General features: G+C 38.1%; 1 protein-coding gene across 1 annotated transcript; it reads left to right on the top strand.

Moving 5' to 3' along the window:
• Positions 1 to 61: 61 nt before the first annotated feature.
• Positions 62 to 9,616, top strand: acer1 (alkaline ceramidase 1). Its single transcript, XM_022201517.2, has 7 exons — positions 62 to 736; positions 3,045 to 3,157; positions 3,272 to 3,386; positions 5,264 to 5,402; positions 6,501 to 6,638; positions 6,725 to 6,862; positions 7,293 to 9,616. The coding sequence occupies exons 1-7, from the start codon at positions 730 to 732 to the stop codon at positions 7,468 to 7,470; spliced, it is 828 nt and encodes a 275-aa protein (XP_022057209.2). The 5' UTR covers positions 62 to 729; the 3' UTR covers positions 7,471 to 9,616.
• Positions 9,617 to 16,714: the final 7,098 nt, after the last annotated feature.

Here is a 16,714-nt window from a genome sequence, read left to right as displayed (position 1 = left end):
ACTTTAATTTTTCGTTTATGCTTATTAATAGCAACAGAATTATTGAAATATAGATATATGATTAACCTGCCACTGATTTGTTTGCATAACGAACACTTACTAATTTGTGACAATCTTACTTTATTTTCTTGCTAATCCATACAGTACATGCAGCCTGACGTGCTAACTATCAGCTTATGTCAGTTTGCTTATGCAAAACTTCCCTGCTGCGTTTACTGACCGTAAAAGAAAATGGAATAAATGCCTCTACCTCCAGCAGAGGATTAAATCACACACCTCCTCCTCCACATACCTGATCGTCTGAACAGGCAGATGGACCGGTTGAGCCTCCTATCTAGGGAAGACTTGAGATTACACAGGCGAGCACAGCAACTGCCTGTAACACCTGACCATGGTATCTGTTCCAAATATTTATGATACTTTAATGACACAGTAAAAGATCTGGAATAGGATGAATACATTCAGACTGACTGCTGAGGTGCAGATTGTAGAGATCACAGCCTTTTAAAACACCTTCAGTGGCATCAGTGTTTTGTCGCATATTACAGATTTTTTTTCTTCTCCAATCTGGAGTTCATTCGTGATGACGTATTGACTCAACGATGTGTGACCGTTCGGCGGTGACGTCACGGTCCCGTGCAACAGGACGGTCTCGATCCTCCGCCCCGTTAAATCCACCTGTTGCACCTGCAGCCGCACCGACACACCGAGAGGTTGGAACAGAGCAGCATGGGAGGTAAGAGCTCCTCACACTTTCTACACCTGTTAGATCCAGTTCTACTTTTTATGGCTCTGTTCTAACACAACTGCTGCTGAATTGTCTCACCTCTGACAGGACGTCACCAGAATAATCCTATTGTTCCTCCGACTGTGCTGATCAATAGTGACCTTTCTGTGTATCAGCTAAATGATCCTGTAGCTCAGTTTACTGTGACATAACCCCACCCATTTGTTCAATCAAGTCGTATCTGCTGTATTTATTCTGTGTTATCTGCTGTTCATATCCCTGAGGGCAGCAGGGATTATAAATGTTAAAACGTGTTTCTGTTTAGTATTTTAAGTATCGTCAGTTCCTCTACTACATTTATTTGATATTTTAAGTTCACAGCTATTTTACGGATTCAGGTCATTCATTTAAAAAAAATAAATGTATGTTGTGCTATGCTAGATCAGAATTAAAGATCACTGATCACCAGGTGGAAGTTCACAGCGTAGATATCAGTATTTGAACTAACCCCACCTTCCCCAGAACTGAACCAGTGTCACAGCAACGCATCAATAACTGATATCCAGTAATGCAATATTGTCATTTTATCAGACATTAGTGTGCAAAAATCGGTGATTCTTGATATGATATTACGACTCTTCTTATTCTGAGAACTTCATTAGATACGCTTATAGAATATGTTTCAATTTAATACATCAGCTCTGCTTCTTTACAACATCTAGAATGGTTTTTGTGATGTTGTTAGAAATATGTGTGTCAGTGAAAATCGTCTTGTACTGACTTCAGTATACTTTTGATCCACTTAGACATAGAATTCAATGATCACTTATATGGCGGTGTTAAAACTGAACTTTAACACCTGAGATTCAGTCGGTGACAACTCAACAACTGTGAAGCCAAAAGGATCGACGTTGGACTCTATGGATAACAGACATTTGGGGAAATTTTTAAACATAAGTCATCTGTTTCCATCAGCCACTCAGAGTGAGGTTTGAAAAAAAAAAGCAAACTGAATTTTAAGCTCAGTAAATGAGAACCTTGGATTGAGTCACACGTTTGATTCTTTTGGTTTGTTACGTATGAAACCCTGAAAGTCTGAATCTGTGTTTTTGAGACTGTCATTACTTCACTTTAGTTTTAAGGTGGTAATGCTCAACCACGGCATTGACTGCTTGTGTATCTTCAGTATATAAAAAAACAAACAACCAAATCAAAACGCTTGATTTTCGCAAATGCTGGTCTTTAACTGCAACTTTACCAACAGAAATGAAACACAGAAAGGCTACATCCACTTTAATTATAGTACCAGGCAGCATCTTCAGTGAGCATGCTGCTATTATTGGCTGCCTTCTTTAAAAAAAATAAAAAATCAGATGCAGTCTTTGTACAGGGATCTTCAGAGTGGAGCAAGTAGTATTCTGATCTGATCCTTTGTAAGATAAGCAATAAAAGTCATACATTCAGAATTGGGCTAAGGAACAGGCATCAAAATGCAGAATGGCCCATTTCAGAATATTTTATTTGTAGTATTCTTGGATTAGGATTACCTGGTGCATTAATGTTTATTTTATGCATTTAACTTTGCAGCTGGTAAAGGTAGGGTTATTTTTAGTTGCTTTATGCAGTGCTCTGGTGTCTAGCTGAAATCTGAGTACCTGCGTCTAATGAAACTGCAGCATTTTTGTATCATGTTGTGAAACACCAAAATGACAGTTATTGATTGACACGTTGTTGTGTCACAGTCACACTATGTAGCATTTCTAGTTTTACACATGAGGATCAGTTGACTCATCATTCGCAGCATCACTCAGCCTGTAAAACAAGTTGAATAACGTCAGGAATATTTGGACTGTGGAGATCTCATGCTGTTGCATTATGGGAAGTGTAGGTTCCAGGAGGGACTATGAAATTCTGGATATCTCTGGCCCTGCTTTGCTTTTGACCATTTAGTTTAAAATCTGTCTCATGTACAGAAAAGTAAAATGAAAGTAATATTCATTTGGTTTATTAAAGAAAACCAGAAAAAGTTGCAGTTTATTGATCTTTTCCTCATCTCACAGTACATTTAAATGATTATTTACATGAAGTTGTGAAAAGGGTTCCAGTCCATATTTAAATGCAGGGACTGTACTACACTGTAAATACGACTGCGGGGGGAAGTGGACGCTGATTTCCATAAACCACCTATACAAATATTCTTCTTGGAGAGAAACTGACAGAAGCACCTTTATTTGAATCTGTGAAACTGCAGGTGTGTTTTTTGTTATTGACTGATCAATAGTCTGAGATCATTGTTTCCCTTCTCGTCGTCTCTCAGGTGTTTATTCTCTGGAGAGGATGGCAGGAGTTTTCTCCTATGAGAGCTCAGAAATCGACTGGTGTGAAGACAACTACAAACACTCCGAGCATGTGGTCGAGTACTTCAACACTGTAAGTTCTGTTTACTGAATGCCAATACGTCATTCAGAAAACATTCATCTGAATCTGATCATATTTTACCTTTTGGTTAGATGATTTAGAATTGAATCGATGTCTTCCTTGCAGATGAGCAGCTTTGTCTTCTTCATCATATCTCCCATCATGCTCTACCTTCTGCACCCTTATGCCAAAGAGAGGAACCTGGCCATCCACCTGGTCTGGATCATGATGATTTTTGTAGGTAGGTCACATTTTCTATCCTTCTTGTTGCTGTTTAACTCACAGATTTTGATCTAATCTCTCACAGACTTTGAGGTGTGAAACCACGAAGTCACAAACATTTCAGCCCTTTATGCAAACTCTTGTGTAACTCTACATTTCTCCAAACAGCTCATTGCACAAAGCTACCAATCGACACATTTTTATTAAAAATGTAAACAAAACAAGCATGGAAGGAACATTCAACCTCTCCATGACAACAGAAAAGACAGTTACATGTAGGTTTAAAAACATAGCTCAGTGGTGAGTCACTGTGAGCGGCCGTTTGTTCTTAATGACATGATGATGAATGAAATATGTTCAAAGTCATATGTCGCAAGGCTGCTGTTTATTGTTTACATTTCAAACCCATTTAGCACACAATGATTTACTAAGTGATGTCAGTTGAGTCTGAGAGGTTTTAATGATTAGGTTTCTATACTGGGATTGAGCCATGAAGGATTTTCATTCTGATGTTTAGATCTCAACAAAAATCTGAAACTTCCCTTAAATTAAGAGGAATCATATTTTGTATGAAACATCAGCCTTCTGTGTGGCCTCATGTTGCGTTTTTTTATGTGCTGAATCAAGTGAATCAACTCAAAGAGAACAGAAGTTATAGGCATAGCATTTCATTTTCTTTAGTTCAGTGGTTCTAGCAAGTTTTTCCTAGCATGTGCCCTTTCGAGGTTGAAAAAAGATCATCACAATTGTCAATCATTAACTACCGTTGGAAATACAACCAATAAAAAAGGATCCACGTTTAATTTCAATGCAATACAGGTCACAACGATAGCACCAGCAAACTCTCTTTATTTCCCCATATAAATGTTATTCATTCAACTGACTTCCACTCCTTTAGGGTTCCACGCCCTGCAGTTTGAGAACCACTGCCTTACATTACAGAACATGAGTCATCCACCCTAGTAGAAAGACTCATTATTCCATATAATTTTTATAGTCTTGAGTTGTTTATAGGTGACAACAAATGAACAAATCATAAATCTGCCTCTTTCCTGATAGTGGAGTGGTTTGGTGCCACACTGTACTTCAGCTTTGAACAAGCCCCAGGTTTGAGTCCCGGCTGTTTAAACTGTCTAAGCCATTCGCTGTATGTCAGTCTCCTGGTTTCTTTTCCCATTTCTTATCTGTCTCTCCTGGAACTGTCAAGTAAAGGCTTGAAATACCAACAAATAATCTTTAAAAAACTATTAACCTGCATCGGCAATGCGTAGGTCCAGTTTAAATAAAGCTACCAAGTCTTCTGATGTGTAACAAATATGCAGTTCTTGTGTTCTGGTGCAGTAATGATATATTAACATTATATTGTACACATGCAAGTAAAACACTAGAAAATACAAGAAATGTGGCATCAAGTGGAAAGAAATGTCATAGGCCATAAAAAACTGTTTTTCTGTATAAAGTGTTCTGACAAAGGGCCATCAATCTAATCTGTATAATCTTTCAAACACAAATACCAAAAATGTGATTATTTTTAGTCTGAACAAAATAAGACATTTGGAAATGTTGGAATTTCCAAACAACTAATAAATTAAAAATAGGAAGTATGCAGGAAGTCTACTTCCAAGAAAATTATTTTTGAAATTATGTAAAATAAAAGCCTAGACTTATGCAGCAGAAATGTGTTTATTTTCTTCCCCTCTTTCCTGAATCATCTCAGGACTCCTGCGCATTTATTGTGGAATAATTTTAAAACTGAACCCAAGTACCCACATTTTCTGTTTTAACACGCCTCTTGTAACCACTCAGTCCTTTTCTTTTGGACCCATGTGTTTTTTTCTTTTAGAAAATGATGGAAACAATAATTATTTCACATTCACCTATTCTCTCTTCTTGCAGGGCTTTTCTCAGCGTACTTCCACATGACTCTTAGCTTCGTAGGCCAGATGTTGGATGAGCTGTCCATCCTGTGGGTGTTGGCAGTTGGATATGCTGTCTGGTTCCCTCGCAAACTCTTCCCTTCGTTTATAAAAGACAGGTACGTTGGCCTCGTAACTAATGACCCAGCAACAGGTGAATGATTTATGTTTCGACAAGCTCTTTATTTAGTGGTATTTCATGTCTGCGTGTGTTTCTATGGCCTCACACAAAACCCAATAATCCTTTAATAAGACGACAAACAATGAGTGTTTCCAAGGCACGCCACGGTGAAAGCAAACCTGCATTGGCTGAGGATCCAGTCTGACAGCTCCAGCAGGCGTCAATGCCACAATAGACACAATATGATACTGCAGCCATCACCTGGATGTGACAGAACGGAGGGCTGTAAAAATGGAACCCCTCCCAGCTTGTGTAAATATTTAACCACAAGATGGGGAAGAGGAATAAAAATTTGATGAGCACCTGAAAACAATCCCACAACCCTAAATCGCCTCACTATGATGTTCCAGGTTTTTAAACATGGCAGGTCGGTCCTCAGTGATCCTTCCTGAACATGGATGGATCACTGGTCACTGTCGGCTTTATGGCCCTGAGCCAGAGCTGCTGTTTGAAGTCACTGTTAATATTTCATGCTGTAAAGACGCAGAGCTCCTTTAAATGCTGGGATTTCCTGGCCATATGTTGTCGCCTCTTCTCTCCCACGCTTCTTTGTTTGCTTTGTGTCATTCAACATAAGCAACATCACACCGCGCACCTATCCACACACACACACGTCCTCATCAATTATTATACTCACTGTCACATCTCATGGTATTTGTTCATTTGGTTTGTGTTGATTTCTTTTTCATTTGTTTGTCCAGCTTTCACCCTGCGTCTCTCTCCTCTGTCTTGACCTTTAAGCTAAGTTGTGACACTGGTGAACATAATGGAGCATTTAGCGGGAGAAGAAAAGTCAATATTGGAGCTGCATTCATCAGGCTGTCGCAATCACAGCTCCGAATGAAAGACAGTGTTGCACAGTAACTGCTGAATGCAAATATTTCGTAACAATGTCAAGATATCAGTTGAAAAAATGCAGGTTGAAGAAAACAGACTCTGTATGTCAGGTTTTCTTCAATGCGGAGAACTTGCATCTACATTTTTGAGCCTTTTCCTCAAAGTTTGCTGTCTGTCTGTCTGTCTGTCTGTTCAACAGGTCCACGTTTTCAAGGCTCGTCTTGGTGATCACCATCATCAGCTCGGTGTCATCCTTCGTCAAACCCACGGTCAACGCCTACGCTTTAAACTGCTTCGGCCTCCATCTGCTTTACACTCTGTTTCTGGAGATGAGATGGTAGGAAAAAGATGTTTCTTCTGGAAACTGTAACTACACGATGCAGTTTTGATTTAGTGTAATCACCAGTTTTCTCTCCTTCCCAGCTGCACTGACCAGAAGGTTCTGCGTCTCGCCAAGCTGTCGGTTGCTCTGTGGGGGCTCGCCATCTCCTGCTGGCTTAGTGACCGTTTTGGCTGCAGTTTCTGGCAGCAGCTGAACTTCTGCTACCTCCACGGTATCTGGTAAGTCCTGGCCGGCCTGTGTCCTTTAGGCATCTGTTTCATCTCGTTTCCTTTCTTTCCTCTGTAACTCCAAGAAATTGCGTGCATTTATATGCGATTGTGTTCAGTGTTTCTTACCAACATGAGGAAATGTTCTCATTGAAAACATCAGTAGCATGCTCACAACACTGACGACATATTTCTTGCACAGAAAGTAAACCAGCATGGAACTGTGGTTACAGCTAAGGAAAATTCTATGTTAAATATTGAAAAAGTCACCAAGGATTCAAAACACAAGACGTGTTCACTCTAGCATTTAATCAGAACGGAGTCCATTCAGCCGATTACAGTTTGCTGCTTCTTGTCAAACTGAATAAGTAGTATTTAAACATAACATCTAAGGGAAAATGCTTGTTTCTGTGCACTGATCTCTGTTCTATCTGTCCTACAGGCACATACTGATTGTGGTAGCTGTGGCCTATGGCAGCACTCTGATAGCTTACCTGGATGCCAACTACGAGATACCGTACTCGCTGCCTGGACTGCAGTACTGGCCCTGTGATAAATGGGCTGTTGGATTACCTCACATTGTCCTGAAAGGCACTACCAAGACTCTCAAACGGTGCTAGCAAAGTTAACAAGAGACTTGATCCTAGCAGAGCGTTTCTGCTGGTTCACTCAGCTACTGGAGTTTGTGAAGGGCAAGTCACCAAAATGATCTTATCAGCTCACATATCTCACTTTACAAACTGAATCTGTGATCCAAAAGTACGTCCCCATCACCAAAACTCAAATCACAGCAGTCTAAAATCAACACTCAGACCAACACCCGACAAAACAAAATCTAACATGCTGGTTTTCTGATCCTACAACAGGTTATATCTAAACCATGGATGACTTACATATGTTTACATTTGCTTTGTTTTAAACAGAACGATGCAATGAGGATCCTCCTGATAAGAACAGGTGGGAGATGCAATAGTTAGATTTAGTTAGATTTGGGGTAAATGGTGGATGCTTTCAGCCAGGAAGGAGGCAATAATTTCTGCATTTCAATATTTATAGTGTTGTTCACATAAAAAGGGACAGAAATATTTGTGTCAGTAATGACAAATGAGAGTTTACGACAGATCTGTGAGTCCTTTAGCTTGGTTAAAGTAGAGATGGCGCACAGGGTTTTAATGAGATGATCAGTGTACAAATACAAATGCATACATAAGTATGTTAACAGAACTGTGAAAGTTCAATCTACTGTTTAAATACCTTTGGAGGGCACTTTGTAAATGTCTACACATATTTATATATGTATACAGTTAAATCCATGTGCACGTACCACATGGATCAAGAGATTCTTAATTAGAAAACACAAAAATCTGAAGCTGACACATTAAGCACCGAATGGGTTTATTGGGGCTCTTTGTGTTATAATTCAACCTTGTAGTATGCCAACACTGAAGTAGACTCACAGCTAAAACAAACTAATTTCTTTAACCTAAACATCCCACTTGAAACACAGTAGTAGTAGTATATGCATACATGGCCACATTGATGTTTTTTTTATCCATTAGGTTCATACTTCACACAGTGGCAAAGAAGGAGCATTAGAAAATATTACACTAATGTATATATTTATGCTTAGTTTGTCTTTTCAAGACACAATTAAGTATTTTTGTTAACTTTTAACTACATTTTTATGGGAAAACCTATTTAATTATTTTGATTTAAACAATTACAATAAAATAAGTACTGTTAGAAACCAAGACAGATGACTGCTCATAGATAAAGTTGACTGATTTTGAACTTCTGTGGAAGTGTGCAAAATGAAGTGTGCATTCACTGACAGACATTTCTCAGGTTCTAAGATGATGACACCAAATGTTAAGAGTTTGCAGATACTGAATGGTTTTATAAAATGTGTGCAGATCTCTGAATGACTGACAAAATGAAAGAAATTGTGTTGTTTAAGAGTTTGGATGATGTAAGTGTTCTTTGTATAAATCTGATGCTGTTGTGTTTTTTTAAGGCTATGAATGCACTTTTGTTTCAAAATGTATTGACATACTGTACGTTTTCTTACAATGACACGATTATTTTCCTGTTCCTGCTGTTTTTCTGCAGTGGAATGTTTCTTGGAATGAAGCACTACAGAGAAATATGTTTACATATGGTTTCAAAATATGCACTCTGTCCTCAGGGCCGGTATGAACTGAACTGAGTTTCACCTCAGGTTAAACTAGTACTAACACTGACATTTCAGTAGCATATCTATCAGGTATTTTTTCTGGTCTGTTTTTCTGGGAAAGTAGTGTTGATGCATTCCGGACCTTTGAAATATGACTCTAGAGTTCATCTGAATGACCGACCAACCAACAATCCCAAATCTACTTCTTTTGTATGGCTGACCATAATTCACCAAAGTGACCTTTTTGCTGAATTTGGTGATGTTTTGAGAATATTCAGGGACGTTGTACCTCCATTCACATGATCTTTCCCAAAGAACACAATGGATACAACAATAGATCCTTTACGCAAAATGCACAGGTGTTCAACAGTGACCTCCTGTGGGTGAAGAGACACTTAACAGTCCATTATCTCCTGACAGAACTGGCGTTTTCCCTCCTTTAGCTCCAGATCTATGGCAATCAGGATTTAAAGGACAACACAAAATATGTATATATGTTTGATTCAGTACATTACGGTTACTTTTTAAAACTCTATTTGGTGAAATACTGGATTCCTCCCCTGTTTTGGACCAATAAAATCCGTCGAATGGAACAGACGGGGAGTCATTTTTCATTGAACTGCTCACAACTGATTTCTGTACAAAAGCCTTAAACTTTGATAAGCAATTTAAAACAGAGACATGGCTCTATTTTAGGCTCTACATGTATTCATTCATAAACACATCATATGTTTAGTGTACAATACTTATCAAAATATTTGCTCAGATTTAATTGAAGCCTTTGCATGACAGAAATCATATGTATTTATGATTGTCAGGGATGCTACGTTCATTAACTATAAGTAGAATCTGTGCTATGTGTGTGACGTGTGAAGCAATGTTTCATTTTGACTTGGAGTCTTTACCTACATAGTCAAAACAGTTATTGACAAGTTGGTCCCTCACTACATGACGGCCATATTGGACTTCTTTTCCACAGAAGTGATTGAGAAGGAAATCTGGAAGAGTTTGAGCAGCAGGAGAAGAAGAAGGGGAGGTGCCAAACCAGTGAGAGAGTGGTGACCTTCTGTCACATAGCTGAGGCCCGATAATCTCACATCAAAGTCTGAGCACCACTGAGACTTGACTGGGATGGGCCCTCACTCATTTTCAGTATGACAAAAAAGTCTAAGTAGCTTTCTTTTTGGATGGAACATTTGGACTCCTGAGACTGGGGCTAAGTTCGATAAATGCAACAATTTGTAAAGATAGATGTAACACTACATGTGTCATCTTTTATTCATGGTTACAAAGACTTTAACTAAATGATGTATACCATGGACAGTGCTGTCACAAACCTGTCCTTATTGACTGGTACATTTTAAAAGTTAAAATTAAGATATAGAGCATGCAAATAGAGAAGATATACAATAGAAATGTGACAATCAGTGATTTTTGCAGACAGGTTCTATCGTATACTTGTTGCTTGACATTTATGTCATTTTTTGCATAAATATTATAATATACACTACCATTCAAAGGTTTGGGGTGACCCAAGCAATTTCAAAGGGCGAGTTCTCATATTTTTCATGAAAACTCACACTTTCTTTCCTGTGCTAACATAATTGCTCAAGGGTTTTCTATACTTTCAACATCATTAGCTAACACAACTGGAAATGTTCCTCTGTACCCCTATGTAGATATTCCATTAAATATCAGCCGTTTCCTGCTAGAATAGTCACTTACCAAATTAACGATGTCTACACTGTATTTATGATTAATTTAATGCTATCTTCACTGAAAAGAATGCATTTTTTTCCAAAAATATGGACATTTCTAAGTGACCCCCAACAGTAGTGTACATATTATATATCATGGCGCTCTTTGTATTTGTGTCCTGTCTTGTTTAATACGATTTACCCTATCACCGTGTGCATGTTCTAATTGTGATCTGCCAAGGAAATGCAGATGAAAATTAGTCAGCAACACAGACTATCTATTTTTAATCTTATACCGGGCTTTGCAAAAGTTCTGTTACACTTGTTGAGACATTCACGAAAATGAACACAAAGATTTTTTGGTGCAATGAGATAAAACTTTTGGGTAGCCATCATATTGCACCAAAAAATCTTTGTGTTCATTTTGACTGCATTTTGTAAGTGTAACAGAACTCTTGCAAAGCCCGGTAAATATTCTCTCAGAAAATCAGATAAGTGTACAAAGCAGTGTACAAGGCAGAGGAGGAACACACATAATTTCTTTAACAGTGCTGTGATAACAGCAAATGTATATAAATAACAATAAAAACTATTTAACAAGTTTCAGTTAATCATTTTATTATTTTTGGCCGATTTCATATCCTTTGTGCTCTTTTTGTCCTATTGTATTTTGCTGCTTGTATATTTTTATTTGTTGTATATTTAAAGCCTTTATGTTGGTGTTAAAATATGTTGGGTAACAAAACAATTACTTTACAAAAACTTGTTCACATCGTTTGCTTTTAGAACTATGTATACTGATATTCAAAAGGTTGGTAAGGTTTTCTCTTGATTGCATCCATATTTGTAGTCCTGAAGGCCTCAGCCCTGAAGCGCCTACAGCTACGAGAAGCCCCGAGGGAAAAACATGTGATAAAGCGCGTCAATGCCGGCTGTGTGTTCACCATAGATATATACATAGATATATATATCTATGGTGTTCACTACCGCAGTCATCAGGAAAGGTCAGAGTAAAAGACAGCTAACCATCTTTAATGCACAGTTTATGGTCATAGCCCTCAGTGCTAAAAAGAAGCAAACCTTTATCACACAGTATTTAAGTTTTAATGCTATTTAAGACCGCTTATAGTCAGTTTGGACAGTACATGAAACCCGTTTAAACAGGAAAAGAGAGTTTTTCTCATGTCGGACTTCTGACTGTAAACCCTTGCTTATTTCCCGGAAGTACTTGAAACTAGTCTTGATTTTTAACCACCTAAATTGAAGTAGAAAGTATTAGTTGGATAAACTTGGCCAGAACTTTGTCAGAACTTGATAACTTACTGGGTTTTATTACAGCGAACGTTAGACTGCAGGTTTATCTATGCTACAGCTGCTAACTGTTAGCTACAGATGCTATCACTGAAATGTCCAAACTGAGAGAAAAGTGGTTGGTGGTGTACCAGACCTGGTTCAGCCGCATATCCCGGTTCTACAGAGGTTTTCTGCTTGTATTTCATGGACATTTACCACCTTCCACCGGCAGGAGCCGCTTCATGGTAGCTGGACGGTTGGCTGCTGAATAAACTATCAGATTTGCAGTGGCGTCCTTAGGCCTGGACGTTTGAGGCTGTAGCCCCAGAGTTTAATGAGTAACCTCTGATCTAAGGGTTTGTTTGTTTGTTGTTTTTTTGTTTTATAAAAGTAAGAATGATATTAATTAAAAAAAAGTGTGCGTCTATTCATCTGTCAGTTCAACAATGTGTTCAAAATCTTGAAAGTCATATGATTTAAGTGATCAAAAACGACTTTACTGTTTGTAAAGTCTGATCTGATCACTAAAGTCAAAAAAGGTTTTCTGTCTATGAGATAGATTCACAGTCTCACAGCAGGATATTTACAGCAGTTTTTCTTCATATTGCATTTATGGTTGCTTCCTGTAACTACAGATACCGAAGAACATGGCCTCTTTTATCATTACAGTAACCAATAAAATATGGCAACAGGTGGCTAAGGAGCAATGAAAACACATTTTATTGTTTTATTGTAAATTTCTGTCGTTACATAAGTTATCAGACCATCAACCAAATTTTTGTCAGCAACACAGGCACCAGATTTGCTCAGATCATTGTCATTTACTTGGAGTATTGTGTCATTCCTATTAAAGACAATTTATGAAAAGAAATATTTCTTAGGCACATTTCTGAATATGAATATATATATATATAGCTGTAAATCATCATAAGACTACTTCCAAAACACACAGTTTGAGACACACGAGCCAGCCTGGACTCCCTGTGAAATTACCATGGAACATGGGTTAAGAAAGAAAGTAGGATGACTTTCACGAGCACAGCATTTAGCCTGAGCACCAAACCAAACTGTTTAATCAATGTCCAATTTAGGGGAGCCCATAGACTAAATAGTCGTATGGGCTAGATTTATGGAAGGATATCAGACATTGATCACAAATGTTCTCAGGATCACGACACATTAGGGGTTTACAGCAGACCAAGACTCTTTAGACTTTGAGTTAATAATGTGTATTATAATTTTTTAAGCGTATAATGAATTTTAAATGTGAGACACTGTGCTTCCAGCAGAGTAAGGTCATTCCACTTTCCTTCTGTGGTCAGCATATGCTGCATAGTAATACCACAGTGAGTGCAGACTGGCTTCATCAGTAGCTCTCAAACTGTGTACCTTGGAATTAGTCTTACAGTATATATGAAGCTGTGATCATGTATAAAGGCCTTAAAAATACTTGTTTTCATACATTTTATTTAATGGTAACTTGAATGACTAATCCTTTAAATGAGTCAGAAGAAGAGATGCAGGTGCTGGTGAGGGGAAAAAGTTTACTGATAAAGTCCCATAACAAATAAATAATTAACAATAATCTGAATCAACACGGATGCCTATGTTGCTGACAAAAACACCATACCTGCTGTCCATAGTCAACATATTTACCAACAGCAGCCTACAATACAACTAGACAATATGTTTTTATTGTTACCTGATTACTTTACTTGATGGGGGCCAAGTTCTATGGTAAATGCAGTTATAGGGAAGCATCCATACACAAATAGACTGTGAAACTGAAAAACAGAAAAATCTCTGTAATTAAATAGAAACTATTCTGATTTTATTTAACAGATCAGATTTTTTATGGACGGTAAAATATTGGCCCAACAGCTTAGATCAAGTGTATCTTTTTTTTTGTTACCTTTAACCCATTATTGAAATGTCTGACAAATAGATCTTAAGGCTCAGTGGCCATCTTTGTCTTAAAATGCATCCTGTGTGAAGTTCAGGTGTATCTGGAGTTGTGACATACAGCACTGCTAAAGGAGAAAGAAACAGCTGATTGTCTCACCTGTGACTCAACTGGACAATCTGACAGGATTGTAACATCCAGCGTTTGCAGAAGTTGTCTTCTACCTTCATGAGAGCTACCCCCAATCTAAATAATAATAATATTACATTTTATTTATAAGCCCCTTTCTTGGCAGCCAAGGACACTTTACAAAGAAAAACAAATACAACAGAATGGGTGAAAACTACACATACAGGAAAAGGGCAAATTAAAGAGAGTAGGCAGTCTTCAACAGGTGACTTTTGAGTCTGGATTTGAAAAGAGGCAGAGAGTCAATGCTATGGATATCTGGTGGGGGAAGGATCAGAGGGAGCAGGTGGAGGAGGCGATGTGAAGGAGATCAGATTGATAGGGTGGGGCAAGCTTGTGGATAGCCTTGAATATATACAGGAGGAATTAAAGAGAGGTAACACAGCCACAAGAACTAATCAGTTTAATGTCACTCTAACAACTACAAGTATTTACATCCAGACATCTGTGTGTGTGTCTGTAGTATGCAAAGAGCCTCCGTATGAAGTGGAGGAGTCGGGCTTCAATGGCTTCTTAATCCATATCAAGGTTTATTGACAATCTGTCAAGAAGGTAAACAAACAAAACATTTCTGTTCATGAAATTTCTCAAGAGCGTCGTTTGCTCAACATTAATAGTCCACCTCTGTACATCTGAATGTGTATGTTTGATTTATAAACTTCAGGACAATAGCTGTCCAGGGTGTTAGAGCTGACTATATCAAAGGCAGTAGTACAGAAAGACAAATCCCGTTGTGTTACACGTATTCTTACACGACGGTTAAAAGGACTCACATCAGCTTTGCTAAATACTATGTCTCCATTTATTTTTCTTGGAGGAGAAGGTGAAGGAACTGAATCTCCTGTGAGGCTCTCACCTTCACCGACTCTTTCGAAGAATTCCAAACAAAGCTGATCAGAGCTGGAGGGTTAAGCACTGACTGATTGATTGGACTGATAGCTCAATCAATCAATCAATCAATCAATCAATCAATCAATCAATCAATCAATCAATCAATCAATCAATCAATCAAGTGCCATGCCATTCAGCATCGGCGATCATTTCTCTCCACCTAACCCGATCTTTTGCTTTCTGAAATGTTACTGTTGCCTGTTCCATGTGTAGCCATGATGTCAGTCCGTTGGTCATTTTCATTCTGTCTGCCTCTTCCTCTCTTCCCATCAATTTTTCCAGTCATGATGATATATTCTAGGGTCTCTTTCCTCATGATGTGTCCAAAAAATGTTGCTTGCCGTTTCCTAATTTTGTTCAATAGCGTATAATTTGTGTTTAGTAATTTTAAAACATCTTCATTGCTTAATCTGGCCGTATAAGATATACTGTACGTAGCATGTGTTTGTAAAGCCACATATCTGCTGCAGTGATTTTGTTTGACATTTTATTATTTATGTTCCAAGATTCACATCAGAACTGGTAGTATGTAACAACTGAGAGTCTTCATACGGATGCTAATATTTTCTTATTTGTCTGTATATTTTTAATTTTCATAAATGCTGCTCTTGCCATTGCTACTTTACAGCTGATATCTGTTTCACACCTCCTGATAGCTCAGTGACTCACAATGGTCAGTATAAGCAGTGACTATATATTCTCAAATATGTATGGTTTTGTCTTCATTCATGGCAAACAAAAGTTGCGGACAATGTCTTAGAATTTAGAATGTATGTAAAATGTATGATATCTTTGGCGATCCACACAAATGCTGTAACTGTTTCTTGTCAAATTCTGGTAAGATATGACATGAGGGTAAGTTGAGTCCCAGCTTTCTGCTGACAAGAAAGAAGATCAAAACCTCTCACTTGCCAGATTTTAGTCAATACAACACAAACTGTTGCATGCAAAAAAAAATGCAATGTAGTAAATATAAATCATATGTGTAGCACTCTCAGCCTGTTTGATTTCTTCAATTGTTTTACCCGTTTCATCAACACTTTTTTAAAAAGATGATTGGCAATGTGCTGGTCATAAACTGGTGTTCAGAAAAGGTCAAATCTACCTCATTTCCATCAAGTAGTCCCCATATTTGGGTTTAGTTTATAGTCCAAACTATCAGCTGATAGCAGGAGCAGTGTGTAAATATTGTATCATAGGTCATTAAGGTCAGTATACCTTTCTCATTTTGTACATTACTCTCCTCTTGTATTTCAAAGTGATTGTTGAAATATTAGTTTCTTAAAGAAAAAAATGTGTTTTGTTTGTAATTTTGACAGAAGTTTGCTCCAAACACAAGCAGCAAATGATTTAATCAGAGGACATACCAAAATGAAGAGGCCAGGATTTAGATCTGGGGTGGAGAGGACAGGGCTCATGTAGATCCATGTTTTCTCTCTTGAGGAACCCAGCAAAGAAGGAAGCTGCACGAGCTGACCAAAGAGCACGATGAACACATTTGCTTTTAATCATACCGTAATAAAGTTGCGTTATGTGTGAAATGTGTGAGATTTTGTCTCTCTGTTGCTGCCTATATGTTGAAAATGAGGATTTAAAGGTTGATGTCTCAATACAAGTCGGACACCCTCCAGTCTGACGGCAAGGTGGGTCTCCTTTTCCTCAGATTTGTCTGAGAGGTAGGCTGGACCAGTTTGAGCAGCAGGAAAAGGAGAAGGAGA

This window comes from Acanthochromis polyacanthus, chromosome 4 (genome assembly GCF_021347895.1).
Source record: "Acanthochromis polyacanthus isolate Apoly-LR-REF ecotype Palm Island chromosome 4, KAUST_Apoly_ChrSc, whole genome shotgun sequence".
Taxonomy (NCBI): domain Eukaryota; kingdom Metazoa; phylum Chordata; class Actinopteri; family Pomacentridae; genus Acanthochromis; species Acanthochromis polyacanthus.
This window is presented reverse-complemented; position numbering and strand designations above follow the sequence as displayed.